This window comes from Bombina bombina, chromosome 1, assembly GCF_027579735.1.
Source record: "Bombina bombina isolate aBomBom1 chromosome 1, aBomBom1.pri, whole genome shotgun sequence".
NCBI lineage: Eukaryota > Metazoa > Chordata > Amphibia > Anura > Bombinatoridae > Bombina > Bombina bombina.
In genome coordinates this window covers 190,268,693-190,289,756 of record NC_069499.1, presented here as the reverse complement: position 1 = coordinate 190,289,756, position 21,064 = coordinate 190,268,693, and the positions used below count along the sequence as shown (strand labels likewise).

General features: G+C 38.3%; 1 protein-coding gene across 2 annotated transcripts in view; it reads right to left on the bottom strand.

The window, feature by feature from the left end:
- Positions 1–21,064, bottom strand: part of STARD9 (StAR related lipid transfer domain containing 9) — a 511,030-nt gene that overhangs the window by 47,970 nt on the left and 441,996 nt on the right. For both annotated transcript variants that reach the window (XM_053697793.1, XM_053697794.1), the window contains exon 23: positions 3,235–11,931. In XM_053697793.1, coding sequence (XP_053553768.1) covers positions 3,235–11,931 — 8,697 coding nt within the window. The remainder of the gene's footprint in view (positions 1–3,234; positions 11,932–21,064) is intronic.

Below are 21,064 nucleotides of genomic sequence, written 5' to 3'. Positions count from 1 at the left end.
GAGATTCTGCTAAATGTGAAGACTGAGCAAGTACCAAGATATTGTCCAAATAAGGAAATACCACAATACCCTGTTCTCTGATTACAGACAGAAGGGCACCGAGAACCTTTGTAAAAATTCTTGGAGCTGTTGCTAGGCCAAACGGTAGAGCCACAAACTGGTAATGCTTGTCTAGGAAAGAGAATCTCAGAAACTGATAGTGATCTGGATGAATCGGAATATGCAGATATGCATCCTGTAAATCTATTGTGGACATATAATGCCCTTGCTGAACAAAAGGCAGGATAGTCCTTACAGTTACCATTTTGAATGTTGGTATCCTTACATAACGATTCAATATTTTTAGATCCAGAACTGGTCTGAAGGAATTCTCCTTCTTTGGTACAATGAAGAGATTTGAATAAAACCCCAGCCCCTGTTCCAGAACTGGAACTGGCATAATTACTCCAGCCAACTCTAGATCTGAAACACATTTCAGAAATGCTCGAGCCTTCGCTGGGTTTACTGGGACACGAGAAAGAAAAAATTTCTTTGCAGGAGGCCTTATCTTGAAGCCAATTCTGTACCCTTCTGAAACAATGTTCTGAATCCAAAGATTGTGAATGGAATTGATCCAAATTTCTTTGAAAAAACGTAATCTGCCCCCTACCAGCTGAGCTGGAATGAGGGCCGCACCTTCATGTGGACTTAGGAGCTGGCTTTGGTTTTCTAAAAGGCTTGGATTTATTCCAGACTGGAGATGGTTTCCAAACTGATACCGCTCCTGAGGATGAAGGATCAGGCTTTTGTTCCTTATTGTGACGAAAGGAACGAAAACGATTATTAGACCTAAATTTACCTTTAGATTTTTTTCCTGTGGTAAAAAAGTTCCTTTCCCTCCAGTAACAGTTGAGATAATAGAATCCAACTGAGAACCAAATAATTTATTACCCTGGAAAGAAAGGGAAAGCAAAGTAGACTTAGAAGACATATCAGCATTCCAAGTTTTAAGCCATAAAGCTCTTCTAGCTAAAATAGCTAGAGACATATACCTGACATCAACTCTAATGATATCAAAGATGGCATCACAAATAAAAGTATTAGCATGTTGAAGAAGATTAATAATGCTATGAGAATTATGATCTGTTACTTGTTGCGCTAAAGCTTCTAACCAAAACGTTGAAGCTGCAGCAACATCCGCTAAAGATATAGCAGGTCTAAGAAGATTACCTGAACACAAGTAAGCTTTTCTTAGAAAGGATTCAATTTTCCTATCTAAAAGATTATTAAAGGAAGTACTATCTGCCGTAGGAATAGTAGCACGCTTAGCAAGAGTAGAGACAGCCCCATCAACCTTAGGGATTTTGTCCCAAAACTCTAATCTGTCATATGGCACAGGATATAATTGCTTAAAACGTTTAGAAGGAGTAAATGAATTACCCAAATTATTCCATTCCCTGGAAATTACTTCAGAAATAGCATCAGGGACAGGAAAAACTTCTGGAATAACTACAGGAGATTTAAAAACCTTATTTAAACGTTTAGATTTAGTATCAAGAGGACCAGAATCCTCTATTTCTAATGCAATTAAGACTTCTTTAAGTAAAGAACGAATAAATTCCATTTTAAATAAATATGAAGATTTATCAGCATCAACCTCTGAGACAGAATCCTCTGAACCAGAAGAACCATTATCAGAATCAGAATGATGATGTTCATTTAAAAATTCATCTGAAAAATGAGAAGTTTTAAAAGACTTTTTACGTTTACTAGAAGGAGGAATAACAGACATAGCCTTCTTAATGGATTTAGAAACAAAATCTCTTATGTTATCAGGAACACTCTGAGTATTAGATGTTGACGGAACAGCAACAGGTAATGTAACATTACTAAAGGAAATATTATCTGCATTAACAAGTTTGTCATGACATTCAGTACAAACAACAGATGGAGGAACAGATACCACAAGTTTACAGCAGATACACTTAACTTTGGTAGATCCAGCACCAGGCAGCGATTTTCCAGAAGTATCTTCTGACTCAGATGCAACGTGAGACATCTTGCAATATGTAAGAGAAAAAACAACATATAAAGCAAAATTGATCAAATTCCTTAAATGACAGTTTCAGGAATGGGAAAAAATGCCAGTGAACAAGCTTCTAGCAACCAGAAGCAATAAATAATGAGACTTAAATAATGTGGAGACAATAGTGACGCCCATATTTTTTTAGCGCCAAAAAAAGACGCCCACATTATTTGGCGCCTAAATGCTTTTGGCGCCAAAAATGACGCCACATCCGGAACGCCGACACTTTTGGCGCAAAAAAACGTCAAAAAAAATGACGCAACTTCCGGCGACACGTATGACGCCGGAAACAGAAAAAAATGTTTGTGCCAAAAAAGTCCGCGCCAAGAATAACGCAATAAAATGAAGCATTTTCAGCCCCCGCGAGCCTAACAGCCCACAGGGAAAAAGTCAAATTTTAAGGTAAGAAAAAAAAAAATTGATTTATTCATATGCATTATCCCAAATATGAAACTGACTGTCTGAAATAAGGAACGTTGAACATCCTGAGTCAAGGCAAATAAATGTTTGAATACATATATTTAGAACTTTATAAAAAAGTGCCCAACCATAGCTTAGAGTGTCACAGAAAATAAGACTTACTTACCCCAGGACACTCATCTACATGTAGTAGAAAGCCAAACCAGTACTGAAACGAGAATCAGTAGAGGTAATGGTATATATAAGAGTATATCGTCTGAAAAGGGAGGTAAGAGATGAATCTCTACGACCGATAACAGAGAACCTATGAAATAGACCCCGTAGAAGGAGATCATTGAATTCAAATAGGCAATACTCTCTTCACATCCCTCTGACATTCACTGCACGCTGAGAGGAAAACCGGGCTCCAACCTGCTGCGGAGCGCATATCAACGTAGAATCTAGCACAAACTTACTTCACCACCTCCATAGGAGGCAAAGTTTGTAAAAACTGATTTGTGGGTGTGGTGAGGGGTGTATTTATAGGCATTTTGAGGTTTGGGAAACTTTGCCCCTCCTGGTAGGAATGTATATCCCATACGTCACTAGCTCATGGACTCTTGCTAATTACATGAAAGAAATAACATTTTTACATGCAAAACATGTTTAAATTGTAATCTTTCATATGCACAGTAGATTTTTTTAAGTAATGCTAACCAAAATTGTAGTGGCACAAATATTGATACATTCAACTATGTATTGTTCCATACCTTTCATACAGTTGCTTCTTAATGAAAGTTCCTTCTTCCATTTTCCCACTCTGAATGACCCTCAGTAAGGCATCCGTTTCACCAATGCCATAGTTAAGCTTTGCTTCTGCAAGTTGCACTGTAAGAGGCTGATTAGAGATTTCTAGGTGTATTCCAGACATGATTTCTGCTCGTTCCTTCTGCAGCCTTTCAATTTCTCTAGCTTTACTGTCACAAGCTTGAGATGATTCTGTCTTAGTGGGGCTTTCTCTCAGGTGCAGATCAGCAGCGCTTCCTAATAGACCACCCGTTCTAGGCAAGCTACCTTGAACTCCAGACCAATTGCTGAATTTATTGTGCAGAGGTAGGTCTTGCAAGGTGTAATTATGTGATCTTTGGCTCTCTTGGCTTGAATGATATTGGTTCAGAAGGACCTCTGTATTACAATCACTTTCTGCAACTGATGCTCCATCTTCATCTTGGCAATTTAAGCCATGTCCACTCGTTTCAGATACCGAGAATGTACCATTTTTATTTTTAAAAAATGATTTGTTTGATTTTATGGTTACATTGCTGAAATCAAGCTCATCCTTACATCTTTTACTTGATGTTGATGACAAGGGTCGACTAATTCTGTTTTGAAAAATCTGTCCATCTGAAATTTGAGAGAGGTTTTCTAAAGAATGTGGTCTTTCCCATGGGTGTAACACCTTGCTGTGATGTGCATCTAAAGTTGCTGCAGAGGTTGGATCATATTTATTGTATTGTTTGATTCCTAAGTTGCTGTATTCAATTGATGGTCTTCCAAACCCTGAAATTTCTGATGTGCTACTAGAACGACTTAGACCAATGCCAACTTTTTCTTTCAGAATGCAATTTTCACTTCTAAACCTTTGTAATATTTTTTCTGAAAACAACTCACTAATGGGCTCCTTAACTTTACTGTTATTTAAGCTTTCTGATTTCTGATTTTTTTTGGAGATACTTTGAGTGCTGGAACATTCAGTATCAGTTTCTGTTTGCGAAGAACTATCCATATGAGGTTCACAAATGTTAGATCCTTTCTTTTTTCGATGTTGAAGAAATTTCAAGATTTTTTGCCGGTTCAAAGGTTTTTCTGCAATAATTTTATTAGGTAACTTTTTACTTGCTTTCAGTGTTAAAATTGGTGATGATGCTCGATCAACCATTATGGTGCTTCCATGGGATGTTAATGTTTGAGTCCTTTCCCCAATTAATCGCTGTTGCTCACTGTAGTAGATTGAGTTACAGCTATTGCTAGATAGAGGCATATTTGCAAAAGTGTCAGAGACTTCCTTAATATCTTTATTTAATATGGGCGAAACAGGAGAATCTTTTATTATGATAGGAGAAAAGGCCTCATAAGTAAACACTTCTTCGACACTATCTAGTTTTGGCGTTGAAGCTCTTACAGTTGATTGACATAAAGGTCTGTCTAATTTGCTAGAATTAACAAAATCTGGTAGATTTGGTAAGCTTTGAGTCACTGTTTTTATTGCTTCCTGCCCATCTGCTTGCATTGTTAAGGCATGGTACGCCTGAGGCGTCAATGGTTCTGTTCCTATTACCTTAAGAATAACGTTAATCTCTGGACTACTTAAAAATTGTTTTTGTTCTTTGGCCTGATTCTGCATATCCCTATTCTGTGTTTGCAAATCTGTTTGAATACCAATATCTATAGTAGTCTGGGTGGATGAGTCTTTGACTCTTCTTCTTGATGCTTCTGTATCTCCTCCTATTTCTTTCAGAGCACCTTGGCAGAAGTCCACACCATGATGGTGAGAAAGACTGCCCAGGAGTTCAGACGTCTCATGTAAGAGCTGAGATAAATGCAGTGACATATCTTTTACACTTGACCATGATGCTGGTCTATGATACAGGTTCCTACTCTTTATTTGCATTACTGATGATACATCTGTCTGGCTTCGTTGATGTCTATTTATTCTTCTCTGTTTTACTTCAGTTTGTGTCCCCTGTTCCAAAGACACCTTCATATTATTTTCTTCACAAGTTTCAGACTCTGAAGCGTACAAGAGCATTATTTCATCCACCTGCATCGAGCAGTTTTCAGATTTTGGGTCTAAGTCATAAGTACTGTCAAATGGCAATCCTTCATCTTTTGTATAAAAGGAAATAGATTCACTGGAGAGTGGATAATAATACTCTGGACTGTTTTCACAATGTTCAAGTTGGAAATTTTGTGCACTGCCTATCTGTAAGCCTTCAATACTATCCGAAGTGCTCTCCATTACCCTAGCATCTGCATATGTCCTAAGGTGAGAATGAAAAGGAGAATTATGAGAATTCAAACCTTCATCAACACTGGAACATCTCATTAATTTATTAGCTTCCAGATGTAATGGAAATCTACAAGAGACATCACTTGCACTGTTAAATGCATATTGTCTCCACCCAACTCTCGAACATTCCTCTGGCTTCCAAGATCGAACAAATGGATTGATGTCGCTTGAAGAGAAATGCATCTCTTCCTTATTCTCCCCAATATTTTCACTTGCTTTACCAACTGGATTTGACAATTCTTGATTTAAGTTGTGTATGGAATGCAATTGTTCTCTGTTTTTTAAATATGCTTTAACATCAACTTTTGAGTCATAGCAAAGATTGGTATTAGAAGTTCTTGACAGACATTCAGAACTAGGCTCTGTCAATTTGTTAGCACCAATACTTGATTGGCAACTTGATGCTTTATTATTTGTAGTTGTATGTGTAGTGCAAGTATTATGGATGACTTCTGATTCAGTCAATGCTACATTTTCTTGATTAGATATACTTCCTCTTTCTATTTTAAAATCACTGTCATGGATAGGTGGTTGAGACTCAGCCTGTGGATTAAGAATAGCTTCAGAAGACTGTGAAATCAACAATTTATCCAAACTTTGATTCTCCTTAGCAGCTAACATGCATTTATTTTGTTCATCTGTGAATTGATATTTATTGCTACTACAAAAGAGAGCATCAGTCATTTTTATATTTGGAATATCCCCTTTTAAAAGGGCCATCTGGTAACTGTCTATTGTGTCAAATAAGATGGTAGTTTTTTCTTGACTATCTCTTGAGTTATCCAAATAAGGAGAAACTTCATATCTAGTCTTGGTTTGTTGCTCTTTCCCAGTTATGCTTGCAACATGCAGGCCATCACTCCAAGGTGAACAGTTGGATGTATTTGTGTTTTCTTTAAAAGTGCATACGTTTTGCTTACAATCTTCTCTCCTCATATTATTTAAAAGATCCAGTTTTCTGCATTTTAAATCAGGGTCATTTAACAAACAGCTGTAAGAAGATGTATCCTTAGATTTCAGTTCCTGTAATCTTAATGGATTTTCTATGCAAACTGTCTGGCCATTTAACATTTCAGTATCCCCGGACTGAGTATCTTGAATCTGACTAACTATCTGGTTGCAGCAAGATGAACTGTACCCTAGGCGGGTTGCTAAAAGAGAAGCACTGACTGACGGTTTGTAAGATTGATCTAAATTATTTACTACTTGTTTATTAATTATGTCCTGTTGATTTTCTTTGGCAAGTTGGTTATTACAATCAGTTTGACAACTGCTAGAAAGCATATTGAACTCAGTTCTTTTAGATATTTTCAAGTTGTTATCATTTAGAGAAGTAAAACATGAATAATCTGCCTCTGATATGTGTGGTGCTGATCCGGGGTTTTGCAATGAATATTCATGGCGGCTAAATTCAGGGTTTTCTAATGCATTTGTCTCTCGAAACAACTGATGTGCTTGTTCATTTACAGTATCTTCCAATAGGTGTTCAGTATGTTTCAGAGAAATTCTCTCTCTTTCATTAGTAAGTGATATAGATAGATTTCCATCTTGGTTTTCATCATTGTTCTTAGTTTCCTCTTGACAGCCTTCACTATAGACATAGTCAAATTGTTCACACGTAAAAGCAGATAACTTAGTTTTACCAACAGATTTGCCCTTTGAATATGTTAAGTTACAGCTGATATCCGGTCCATACTTTTCAGAATAATATTCAGAATGTAAAGATGATGCAGATGGAACTACTGAAGAAGAATTTTCATTAAACAGTTCTGGACACATCACAAACTCTAAATTTTCACACACTGGCTTTCCAGATCTACGTATAGAATTATGTTCTGCAAGTTCAGAAGATTCAGGCTTTATAATGGTCTCTTTTGAACTATCTTGAAATGTATTGTTTTCCTGGACTGGTTTGAGAAAAGATGCTTGCAAGTCATTAATTGCATTTGTTCCAGAGCAGTCATCACGCATTCCTTTAGTAGAAATAATGTTTTTTAAAAAGTCATTTTCTCTAGTTCTCTGAGACGGGAGATTTTTCTCTTTATTCAAAACTAATTCAGTAAGCATTTCATTCTGGAATATGGTTTCATAGTATGGGAGAACCAAACCTGTGCTGCACTTTGTATCTGTTCTGTGATTGTTTATAAATTCAGAATTTTCTTGTAAAGAACTTGATCTAGCATTTACACCAATGTAGAATGGATCTGGACTGTCCTTGTGTTTGCTGCAATCTACTGAAGTGTAAACTTTACAATTATTAAGTTGACGATTGAATGAATCACAGACTTGAATGCTGCAGAGATCTTGTTCAGCTTCTGAATTGCTTTGATTGCTACTACATCTCTCTAGACTGTTATTATTTGTAGGTTGGCTGATTTTATTTTGCAATAAATTATTAAGCAAAGCATTTTCCTGAATGTGTAAGGTGTCATCTGTTTTAGAAATAGCAATATTTGAAACTTGTACACGCAACTCACCAGAATCTGGACAGACATTTTCACTTACATATGTTTGTGTTTCTAAGGTGGATCCCCTAAGTCCATCAACAATTTTTGTTCTATCATCAAATCCCCAATGAATATGCTTTAAATCAACAGCTTTTTTTAAATGAACCTCAGGCTCACTTCCCTTTGGTTCGTTATACTCCTCTGTCGCAATCGAGTTCCCTTCTACTTCAAAGTCTTTCAAAGTATCCATTGATGACTTTTCTTTCAACCCAACAACTGTGTAATGTGTTTCTTGAGAAAGCTGTACATTCTTATTATCATAACAGAGAACAGATATTTCACCTGGAACAGGATGGCAATCAGTGCTGACATCAGAAATATTGTATTTATTTTCTCTGTATGTTCCAACAAAATTTTGAGGGTTAATACCTTTTCCTGTTAGACTGCAGCTTTTGGATAGATAAGCTTTTCCTGCTTGATCACTGGTTGTTGATACTGTTTGCTCAAAGGATGTTGGAAATATATGAATATTTTCACATGATATCACAGCTTTTCTCTCCTTAGAGAGTGCATCAAGTCTATACAAATCATCTTCACATGTCCTGCATGCCCTTCCACTATATTGTTCACAACAGCTATCTAATGGGGGGGTTTCCAGCATATACACAATATTTGTTTCATGAGGAAAGTTATTAAATTCTTTTGTAGCATCAGAACGTACATTACATTGTGGCTGGGCCTTAATGCTTACTACGTTCTTTGGAGATAATGGACCCAGATAAGCAGCAGATTTTTGTTTTTTAGCATCATTCGAATTCCAAAAATTATTCCCTTTCTCGGTTGTGTTGTTGTTCAAGTTAAACCTATCTCTGAAAATGTTAGAACAATTTGACAAGTTTGAATTTTCATCAAGAATACATATTACATTGGTTTCTGAAATGCTAGGGGATTCGTTGTTAATTTCTTTAACATTCAAATGTTTCACAAAATTAGGAACAGTTGTGTTTGAAATTGTAAATAAAGAATTAATTTCCATCTTTCTTCCGTCCACATCATTTAAGTTCTTTATTAAACCTGATATTGGATAAGAACAGGTATCCACAGCTGTAGTTTCACTTACTTGATTGCCAAGAAGTTGAGAAGCTTTGACTGGTGTCAAATTGATTTCTGTGGCCTCAACACTTTGTTCTAATGTACTTACATTAATTTCTGAGCATTCTGATTTGCTGATGTCATTACTATCATATATGAATAATGGAGATACTTTTATATTGTTTTCTATTCTTTTAAGATTAGCATTACTATTAGTTTGTAAAGTGATTATATTAGTCTCGTCATTTTCTAAAGTATTTTTTTTCTCTTCTTCTGATGATACTTTGATATTAATCTCTCCTGAACCTGTAGTGCATCCAGGAATGGCATCAGATATATTGTCCATTTCATTGTTGGTTATGGATTCAGAATGTATTTCAGTTCTGCAAGTTTCTTTACAATTTGTAGAATTGCATTCTTCCTTGGCATTAATGTCTATCTGTAAATGAGGTGTTTCAGGTTGCATTGCTGGTCTGGATTTTGTAAGGTCACATAAAGCCAACATATTGTTTGGTTTGTTATTGTCTTTGTTTCCTGCATCACTATGAAGCTGAACATGTGTTCCAAGCATGCTCACTGTATTATTTAGGCACTCTAGTCTTTTAAATTCTGAAACAGTGGATAGTGCAGATGTTGAACTTCTAGAAGTTTGGCATGTTTCTGCATATTTATTGTCCTCAAAAGTATACCCGTGCTTTTCTACAGTTATATTGTTTTCATTTTGATCAGTGCTTTTTGTGACATCAGGTCTATACTGGCATGTTTCTTGTTTATTTGGATTTACAGAAAAAGAAAATGTCTCCTTGGCTTCACATTGACTTAAACAAGTAACAGTAATTGGAGTCTGATATTCTAGATTTTGTACCGTGTTTTGGTTTTCAAATTTTTCACTGAAAGAAGCATTTAATTTCAAAGAGTTGACGTCAGAAGAAGTAAGAAGTTCAGGTTCACACATATTGCACTGCATTCCGTCTGTGTCTATCTGCCTATCACGGCTTTCCTTGATACAAGGAGATTCAACTTTACCAAAGATTGTATTACATTTTGGAGTGGACCCAACTTCTGTTACTGTCCCTGAGCTACAAGATGTATAATTGCAATTATCTAAATTTAAAGTGATATCGACATTTTCTGTGAAATATAGCTGGGGCTCTTTTTGTTCGTTATTAAATTCAGAATCAGAATATATATGACATTTTATTTCAGTATTTATGGACGGCTGATTGTTTTCTGTCATCTTGATCGGTGACCCATTGTTATCAGAATCATTTTCATTTTTTGATATAGTTTCCAATGATGCATGGTTTTCATTTTGTAGTGACACAATATTACTACCAGAACCATTATTTTCAATGACTTCATTACTGTCTTGCTGTTTTACTTGTCTGTGAAATTGCTCAGCATCAATAGCCCGAGCTGTTTCACTCTTCTGTTCTCCTAAATCAAGTGAAAAGGGGGTACTAGCTTCTACATAAGAGGTAACATTTTTTGGTTCATGTTGTAAATCATTTTCATGTGGCCTTGAATGTATCTCTTCTCTTTCCATTTTCTTGTCATAGTTGGGGAACAATTCCAGATTTAGATTTAGGAAAAAAGAACTATTTATTCCAGCAGCAGAATTGTTAGCTGCTAGTGTTCTGTCGTTCATATGTTCATCATCCATTTCAGGCATACAAAATCTTGGACTCTGCAATTTCCAGAAGATCTCAGCCGGAACCTCTTCAGATGAATCAGCCTCAGGAACATCTTCAGCATCAGCCAAACTATCCAACGAAAAACTTTTTGCAAGCCCACTGCTGATGGAACCAGACTTAACCAAAGGTGAAGCATTCTGTTCATTAGAAAAACTATGTGAGGTCACAATTGTCTTGTATTTATTTAATCTTTTTTTATTGTGTTTTTCTTTTCGATGTTCTCGTTCCATCAAGGAATCCTGAGATATCTGGCTGTCCTCACTGTCTGAACCTTTGTTATCAGTGACATTTTTATTTCTCTCTATTTCTTCCATTTTCAACTGTTCATTTAGAACACATGCATATGCAGAAGAGAGGGAATCCATGGAGTAGAAGCTTTCACTGTCGGACGACCCAGTCTCATTATCCTCAGTACAATGTTCTAATATCTCTGTATTTGGTTTTATAAATCCCCTACTTAGTCGCTCTGTGCTTTGCCACCTCCTATCAATTACATGCCTGTTATCACAGCTTAATCTATTAATGTTTTCAACAGAAGATGATATCTTAGCATGCACCTCTGTGGGTTTCTTTTGAACGTTGGTTAAATGGGAAACTGGTTTAACACTTTTTATAGCAGTGGATGATTGCCCTAAAGGTGGTTTGCCATGAGTGTTTAATCTTTGCATGTTTTTGGTAGGTCTTTCTGCGAGGCCCTTGGTTCCTTCATTCTTTTGGTGACCCTTGTGTGTCCCCTGTATACTGCTCTTTTTAAAACTGCTAGTTTGCAGAGAAGAACTTTTTGAAGTTTTAGGTTTGGTGTCCCTGTGTGCTCCATTTACAGATACTTTAGCAATGTTTTTCTTAGGAGGGTCAGTAGAATTGGTAAAGGAAAACCCTTTAGATTTACTTCCAGCTTTATCCATGTTTTGCCCGATCGTCTTGATTTGTGGATAGTTTATCAAAAGAGTAGCACCAAAGCATGTGTCTGTTTTATTTGTTTCCAGGACAGACTCAGATGTATACTTCTTGATTTTGTGGAGAATTGTAGATACATTATTATTTTCTTTATTGGAATGTGATATTCTTGAGCTACTATATGAAGTCTTTGGAATGCATTCTACAGACACAGATCTCCTTGGCTTATAAGGTTGCTCAGATACCCCTTTTCTTTTCTTGAATGCACTGCATTAATAAAAAATAAAAAAAAGACACGTTAGTATATGACAGTAGGATTTAACACCATTGTTTACTCCCTAACTGTCACCTAGATGACGAGTTTTACGCTATAACGGGTGTGTAAATAATGCAATAAAATTAGCAATATCGTACTTTCCATAGTGCTGCCATTATGAGTTACTAAAAAACCTCCTTGTGCTGTGCGTTATGCTCCATACCGCACAAAATCCAAGGGCTGAGTTTACGTGCTAGAAAAAAAACTAACACCTGCGATCGCTGAATGGCAAATCGTTGTAATGCAACCCCATTGATCTCTATAGGGAAATGAAAGTTACGTTTAAACCTAACACCCTAACATAAACCCCTAGTCTACATACCCCTAATCCGCCGCTCCCAAACATAGCCGACACTAAATAAAGTAATTAACCCCTAATCCGCTGACCAACATCACCGACACTAAATAAACCTATTAACCCCTAAACCGCCAGTCCCCCCACATCATAACTAATAAAACTAAACTAACTAAACATATTAACCCCTAAACCGCCGGCCCCCACATCGCAAAACACTAAATTAAACTATTAACCCCTAAAAAAATTAAACACTAAAAATAAAAAAATCTAAGATTAGAAAAAATAATAAACTAAATTATCAAAAATAAAAACAATTATACCTAATCTAATAGCCCTATAATATAAAAAAGCCCCCCAAAATAAAAACACCCCTAAGCAAACAATAAACTACCAATAGCCCTTAAAAGGGCCCTTTGTAGGGCATTGTCCTAAGTTAAACAGCTCTTTTACCTACAATAAATTACAAAATCCCCCCTAAAAGTAAACCCCCCCACCCAACCAACCCTCCAAAATAAAAAACCTAAGTTTAAAAAAATCCTAAACTACCCATTGCCCCTTAAGGGGCATTTGTATGGGCATTGCCCTTAAAAGGGCATTCAGCTCTTTTACTGCTCAAAGCCCTAATCTAAAAAAAACACTAACCCCAGAATATCTACTAATGGTTCTTGAACTCCGGTCATCCATCCTCATCCAGGAGGCAAGAAGACTTCATTCAAGCGGCGACATCTTCCTTCATCGCTGGACCATCTTCTATCTTCAGCCCGGTGGCACAGAGCTGTGGAGGCACGGAGCTGTTCAGGACCGACGATGACATCCAGCGCGGAGTGTCTTCTTCATACAAACACCGCCATACACTAAAGCTTGAATGCAAGGTACCCATTTAAAAGTGGGGTACCTTGCATTCCTATTGGCTGACATTTTCAAATCAGCAAATAGGATAAGAGCTTTTAAAATCCTATTGCCTGTTCAAATCAGCCAATAGGATTTCAGTAGCTTTCATTCTATTGGCTGATTTGAAAATGTCAGCCAATAGGAGTGTAAGGTACCCCATTTTTAAACCGGTACGTTGCATTCAAGCTTCAGGGTACAGTGGTGGTCGTATGAAGAGGACCTTCCACACTGGATGTCACTGCCAGTCCTGGACAGCTCCGCTCCGCACCTCCTCGCCACCGGGATGAAGATAGAAGATGGTGCCGCGATGGAGGACGATGTCACCGTCTGGATGAAGACTTCTCGCCGCCTAGATGAGGATGGATGACCGGAGTTCAGGAACCGTGAGTAGATATTCTGGGGTTAGTGTTAGTTTTTTTGTTTTCTTCATTTTTTGAAGTGGTTTTTTTTTTTAGATTAGGGTTTTGGGCAGTAAAAGAGCTGAATGCCCTTTAAAGGGCAGTAAAAGAGCTGAATGCCCTTTTAAGGACAACACCCATACAAATGCCCCTTTAGGGGCAATGGGTAGTTTAGGATTTTTTTAGATTTAGGTTTTCTGTTTTTGGGGGTTGGTTGGGTGGGGGGGTTTTACTTTTAGCGGGGAATTTGTAATTTTTTGTAGGTAAAAGAGCTGTTTAACTTAGGGCAAAGCCCTAAAAAAGGCCATTTTAAGGGCTATTGTTAGGTTAGGGGGTTGTTTTTATTTGGGGAGGCTTTTTTATTTTTATAGGGCTATTAGATTAGATGTCATTGTTTTTATTTTTGATAATTTTGTTTATTATTTTTTGTAATCTTAAGAGTTTTTTATTTTTCGTATTTATTATTTTTTGTAATGTTAGATTTTTAAAATCTTTTCGTAGCATTAGGTTTATTTAAATTTGTAATTTTTTTTTTTTTTTCGTAGTGTTAGTTTTTTTTAATCATGTTATTTAAAATTTTTAATTTATTTGATTAGAATAGTTATGTTAGGTTAATTTATAGTTTAACCTTAGGTTTTTTTAATTTCACAGGTAAGTTTTTAATTATTTTAAGATAGTTATATTATAAGTTTTAATTTAAAGTTAGGGGGGTGTTAGGTTTAGGGGTTAATAGTTTAATTTAGTGTTTTGCGATATGGGGGGTCGGCGGTTTAGGGGTTACTAGGTTTAATGTATTAGTTACGAGGTGGGAGGCTGGAGGCTTAGGGGTTAATACTTTATTATAGTGTTGGCGATGTGGGGGGCCGGCGGTTTAAGGGTTACTAGATTTATTTAGTGTTGGCAATGTGGGGTTCGGCGGTTTAGGGGTTACTAGTGTTATTTTAGTGTTGGTGATGTGGGTGGGCGAAATATTAGGGGTTAATACGTTTAATATATTATGGGTTAATAGGTAGTTGATGGGTGTTAGTGTACTTTGTAACATTTTAGTTATGAGTTTTGTGAAACATTTTTATTTTGCAAAATCCTTAACTACTGGTCTCAGATCGCGGAATGGCTCGTGTCGGTATAGGCTGTAACGCAAGCATTTTAGCCAGACCGCACAACCTGTAATACAGCACTATGGAAAATCCAGCACTCAAACATCATTTTTTGAGTGCAGAATGGAGGGCTGCGTTACAGGCTGAAATGCTTGCGGTATAGCTATACCGCCACGACTCGTAATATGCGTTAACTGCCCTTCCATGCACAATGGCCAATTTTTCAGTGATATACGCACAGTAACGCAAAACTTGTAATTTAGCAGTGTAAAAGTTAATTCACTGCATTGGATATTCAGAGAGAGTGATCAATCACTAGTAAGTAGGGACATATTGGGCTTAATTCTATAAAATTCACTGGCATTAAAAGAAAAATCACATGGACAGACTTTACTCAAGTCTATAAAAAAAAATCTGCATACTTCACATTTTAAAGCGTAATGTTAATTTACATTTCATTGTGTGTCTTTAATACAAATGTTAATTTGTAGTATTATTAACTTTATTCATTTGTACTTTAATTACAATATTTAAATACAGTTCTCAAGAAAAATTCCTTGTAGCACTGACAGATCTTTTTAGAGAATCTCGCCTCATTATGAAAAAAAAAAAAATACAAAAGTAAACAAACAATTGGCTGAGCAGTTTGGATGAATTTGGTTTTCTGGTTACAGAAAATATCACTACAAACAGCCAGGAAGTTATATTGTGAACAAAGTGTTGCAACAACGTTCATATTTAAAGAAACAGTAAAGTCAAAATTAAACTTTCATGATTCAGATAGAACACCTAGTTTGAAACAACTTTCCAATTTACTTCTATTATCAAATTCGCTTTGTTCCCTAGATATCCTTTGTTGAAGAGTAAAGTAGGTAGGCTGATAGGAGCCCAGGAGCGTGCATGTGTCTTTAGCAGTCTACAGCAGCTGTGATTGTATCTATATATAACAATTTTGCTAACACTGCTGCTAGATGGCTTAAGACACATGCACACTCCTGATGTCACTTAAGATTACTCTTTATTAACGGATACCAAGAGAACGAAGCAAAATTGAAAACAAAAGTAAATTGGAAAGTGGTTTAAAATGTCATGCTCTACCCAATCTACTGAAGTTTAATTTTGACTTTACTGTCCCTTTAATTTAAAAAACAGAATTTATGCTTACCTGATAAATTACTTTCTCCAACGGTGTGTCCGGTCCACGTGGTCATCCTTACTTGTGGGATATTCTCTTCCCCAACAGGAAATGGCAAATAGCCCAGCAAAGCTGGTCACATGATCCCTCCTAGGCTCCGCCTACCCCAGTCATTCGACCGACGTACAGGAGGAAATATGCATAGGAGAAACCATATGATACCGTGGTGACTGTAGTTAGAGAAAATAATTCATCAGACCTGATTAAAAAACCAGGGCGGGCCGTGGACCGGACACACCGTTGGAGAAAGTAATTTATCAGGTAAGCATAAATTCTGTTTTCTCCAACATAGGTGTGTCCGGTCCACGGCGTCATCCTTACTTGTGGGAACCAATACCAAAGCTTTAGGACACGGATGAAGGGAGGGAGCAAATCAGGTCACCTAAATGGAAGGCACCACGGCTTGCAAAACCTTTCTCCCAAAAATAGCCTCCGAAGAAGCAAAAGTATCAAATTTGTAAAATTTGGCAAAAGTGTGCAGTGAAGACCAAGTCGCTGCCTTACATATCTGGTCAACAGAAGCCTCGTTCTTGAAGGCCCATGTGGAAGCCACAGCCCTAGTGGAGTGAGCTGTGATTCTTTCAGGAGGCTGCCGTCCGGCAGTCTCATAAGCCAATCGGATAATGCTTTTAAGCCAAAAAGAAAGAGAGGTAGAAGTTGCTTTTTGACCTCTCCTTTTACCAGAATAAACAACAAACAAAGAAGATGTTTGTCTGAAATCTTTAGTAGCCTCTAAATAGAATTTTAGAGCACGGACTACGTCCAGATTGTGTAACAAACGTTCCTTCTTTGAAACTGGATTCGGACACAAAGAAGGTACAACTATCTCCTGGTTAATATTTTTGTTGGAAACAACTTTCGGAAGAAAACCAGGCTTAGTACGCAAAACCACCTTATCTGCATGGAACACCAGATAGGGCGGAGAACACTGCAGAGCAGATAACTCTGAAACTCTTCTAGCAGAAGAAATTGCAACCAAAAACAAAACTTTCCAAGATAACTTAATATCTACGGAATGTAAGGGTTCAAACGGAACCCCTTGAAGAACTGAAAGAACTAGATTTAGACTCCAGGGAGGAGTCAAAGGTCTGTAAACAGGCTTGATTCTAACCAGAGCCTGAACAAACGCTTGAACGTCTGGCACAGCTGCCAGCCTTTTGTGAAGTAAAACAGATAAAGCAGAGATCTGTCCCTTCAGAGAACTTGCAGATAATCCTTTCTCCAAACCTTCTTGTAGAAAGGATAGAATCTTAGGAATTTTTATCTTGTTCCATGGGAATCCTTTAGATTCACACCAACAGATATATTTTTTCCATATTTTATGGTAAATCTTTCTAGTTACAGGCTTTCTAGCCTGAATCAGAGTATCTATTACAGAATCTGAAAACCCACGCTTTGATAAAATCAAGCGTTCAATCTCCAAGCAGTCAGTTGGAGGGAAACCAGATTCGGATGTTCGAATGGACCTTGAACAAGAAGGTCCTGTCTCAAAGGTAGCTTCCATGGTGGAGCCGATGACATATTCACCAGGTCTGCATACCAAGTCCTGCGTGGCCACGCAGGAGCTATCAAGATCACCGAAGCCCTCTCCTGATTGATCCTGGCTACCAGCCTGGGAATGAGAGGAAACGGTGGGAACACATAAGCTAGGTTGAAGGTCCAAGGTGCTACTAGTGCATCTACTAGAGTCGCCTTGGGATCCCTGGATCTGGACCCGTAACAAGGAACCTTGAAGTTCTGACGAGAGGCCATCAGATCCATGTCTGGAATGCCCCATAATTGAGTTATTTGGGCAAAGATTTCCGGATGGAGTTCCCACTCCCCCGGATGGAATGTCTGACGACTCAGAAAATCCGCTTCCCAATTTTCCCCTCCTGGGATGTGGATTTCAGATAAGTGGCAGGAGTGATCCTCCGCCCATTGAATTATCTTGGTCACTTCCTCCATCGCCAGGGAACTCCTTGTTCCCCCCTGATGGTTGATATATGCAACAGTCGTCATGTTGTCTGATTGAAACCTTATGAATTTGGCCTTTGCTAGATGAGGCCAAGCCTTGAGAGCATTGAATATCGCTCTCAGTTCCAGAATGTTTATCGGGAGAAGAGATTCTTCCCGAGACCATAGACCCTGAGCTTTCAGGGGTTCCCAGACCGCGCCCCAGCCCACCAGACTGGCGTCGGTCGTGACAATGACCCACTCTGGTCTGCGGAAGCTCATTCCCTGTGACAGGTTGTCCAGGATCAGCCACCAACGGAGTGAATCTCTGGTCTTTTGATCTACTTGAATCGTCGGAGACAAGTCTGTATAATCCCCATTCCACTGTCTGAGCATGCACAGTTGTAATGGTCTTAGATGAATTCGTGCAAAAGGAACTATGTCCATTGCTGCAACCATCAATCCTATTACTTCCATGCACTGCGCTATGGAAGGACGAAGAACAGAATGAAGTACTTGACAAGAGCTTAGAAGTTTTGATTTTCTGACCTCTGTCAGAAAAATCCTCATTTCTAAGGAATCTATTATTGTTCCCAAGAAGGGAACTCTTGTTGACGGGGACAGAGAACTTTTTTCTTTGTTCACTTTCCATCCGTGAGATCTGAGAAAGGCTAGGACGATGTCCGTATGAGCCTTTGCTTTTGACAGAGACGACGCTTGAATCAGGATGTCGTCCAAATAAGGTACTACTGCAATGCCCCTTGGTCTTAGAACCGCTAGAAGGGACCCTAGTACCTTTGTGAAAATTCTCGGAGCAGTGGCTAATCCGAATGGAAGTGCCACAAACTGGTAATGCTTGTCCAGAAAAGCGAACCTTAGGAACTGATGATGTTCCTTGTGGATAGGAATATGTAGGTACGCATCCTTTAAATCCACCGTGGTCATAAATTGACCTTCCTGGATGGTAGGAAGGATCGTTCGAATGGTTTCCATCTTGAACGATGGAACCCTGAGAAATTTGTTTAGGATCTTGAGATCTAAAATTGGTCTGAATGTTCCCTCTTTTTTGGGAACTATGAACAGGTTGGAGTAAAACCCCATCCCTTGTTCTCCTATTGGAACTGGATGAATTACTCCCATCTTTAACAGGTCTTCTACACAATGTAAGAATGCCTGTCTTTTTATTTGGTTTGAAGATAATTGAGACCTGTGGAACCTTCCCCTTGGGGGTAGTTCCTTGAATTCCAGGAGATAACCCTGAGAAACTATTTCTAGTGCCCAAGGATCCTGAACATCTCTTGCCCAAGCCTGAGCAAAGAGAGAAAGTCTGCCCCCCACCAGATCCGGTCCCGGATCGGGGGCCATCCCTTCATGCTGTTTTGGTAGCAGTGGCAGGCTTCTTGGCCTGCTTACCCTTGTTCCAGCCTTGCATCGGTCTCCAGGCTGGTTTGGGTTGAGAAGTATTACCCTCTTGCTTAGAGGATGTAGAATTAGAGGCTGGTCCGTTTCTGCGAAAGGGACGAAAATTAGGCTTATTTTTAGCCTTAAAAGACCTATCCTGAGGAAGGGCGTGGCCCTTTCCCCCGGGATGTCTGAAATAATCTCTTTCAAATCAGGACCAAACAGTGTTTTACCCTTGAAAGGGATGTTAAGCAATTTTGTCTTGGTAGACACATCCGCTGACCAAGACTTTAGCCAAAGCGCTCTGCGCGCCACGATAGCAAACCCTGAATTTTTCACCGCTAATCTAGCTAATTGCAAAGCGGCATCTAAAATAAAAGAGTTAGCCAATTTAAGTGCTTGAACTCTGTCCATAACCTCCTCATACGAAGATTCTTTATTGAGCGACTTTTCTAGTTCTTCGAACCAGAAACACGCTGCTGTAGTGACAGGAACAATGCATGAAATTGGTTGTAGAAGGTAACCTTGCTGAACAAACATCTTTTTAAGCAAACCCTCTAATTTTTTATCCATAGGATCTTTGAAAGCACAACTGTCTTCTATAGGAATAGTAGTGCGTTTGTTTAGAGTAGAAACCGCCCCCTCGACCTTGGGGACTGTCTGCCATAAGTCCTTTTTGGGGTCGACTATAGGAAATAATTTCTTAAATATAGGGGGAGGAACAAAAGGTATGCCGGGCCTTTCCCACTCCTTATTTACTATGTCCGCCACCCGCTTGGGTATAGGAAAAGCATCGGGGGCACCGGAACCTCTAGGAACTTGTCCATCTTACCTAATTTCTCTGGAATTACCAAATTGTCACAATCATCCAGAGTAGATAATACCTCCTTAAGCAGTGCGCGGAGATGTTCTAATTTAAATTTAAATGTTACAACATCAGGTTCAGCTTGTTGAGAAATTTTTCCTGAATCTGAAATTTCTCCCTCAGACAAAACCTCCCTCCTGGCCCCTTCAGATTGGTGTGAGGGTATGTCAGAACAGTTATCATCAGCGTCCTCTTGCTCTTCAGTGTTTAAAACAGAGCAATCGCGCTTTCTCTGATAAGTAGGCATTTTGGATAAAATGTTTGCAATAGAATTATCCATTACAGCCGTTAATTGTTGCATGGTAATAAGTATTGGCGCACTAGATGTACTAGGGGCCTCTTGTGTGGGCAAAACTGGTGTAGACACAGAAGGGGATGATGCAGTATCATGCTTACTCCCCTCATTTGAGGAATCATCTTGGGCAATATCATTATCTGTGGCATCATTGTCCCTACTTTGTTTGGACACTATGGCACAATCATCACATAAATTTAAATGGGGAGAAACCTTGGCTTTCATACATATAGAACATCGCTTATCTGATGGTTCAGACATGTTAAACAAGCTTAAACTTGTCAACAAAGCACAAAAAACGTTTTAAAATAAAACCGTTACTGTCACTTTAAATTTTAAACTGAACACACTTTATTACTGAATATGTGAAAAAGTATGAAGGAATTGTTCAAAATTCACCAAAATTTCACCACAGTGTCTTAAAGCCTTAAAAGTATTGCACACCAAATTTGAAAGCTTTAACCCTTAAAATAACGGAACCGGAGCCGTTTTTACATTTAACCCCTATACAGTCCTAGGTATCTGCTTTGCTGAGACCCAACCAAGCCCAGAGGGGAATACGATACCAAATGACGCCTTCTATAAGCTTTTTCAGTGGTTCTTAGCTCCTCACACATGCATCTGCATGCCTTGCTCTCCAAAAACAACTGCGCATTAGTGGCGCGAAAATGAGGCTCTGCCTATGACTAGAAAAGGCCCCCATCTGAAA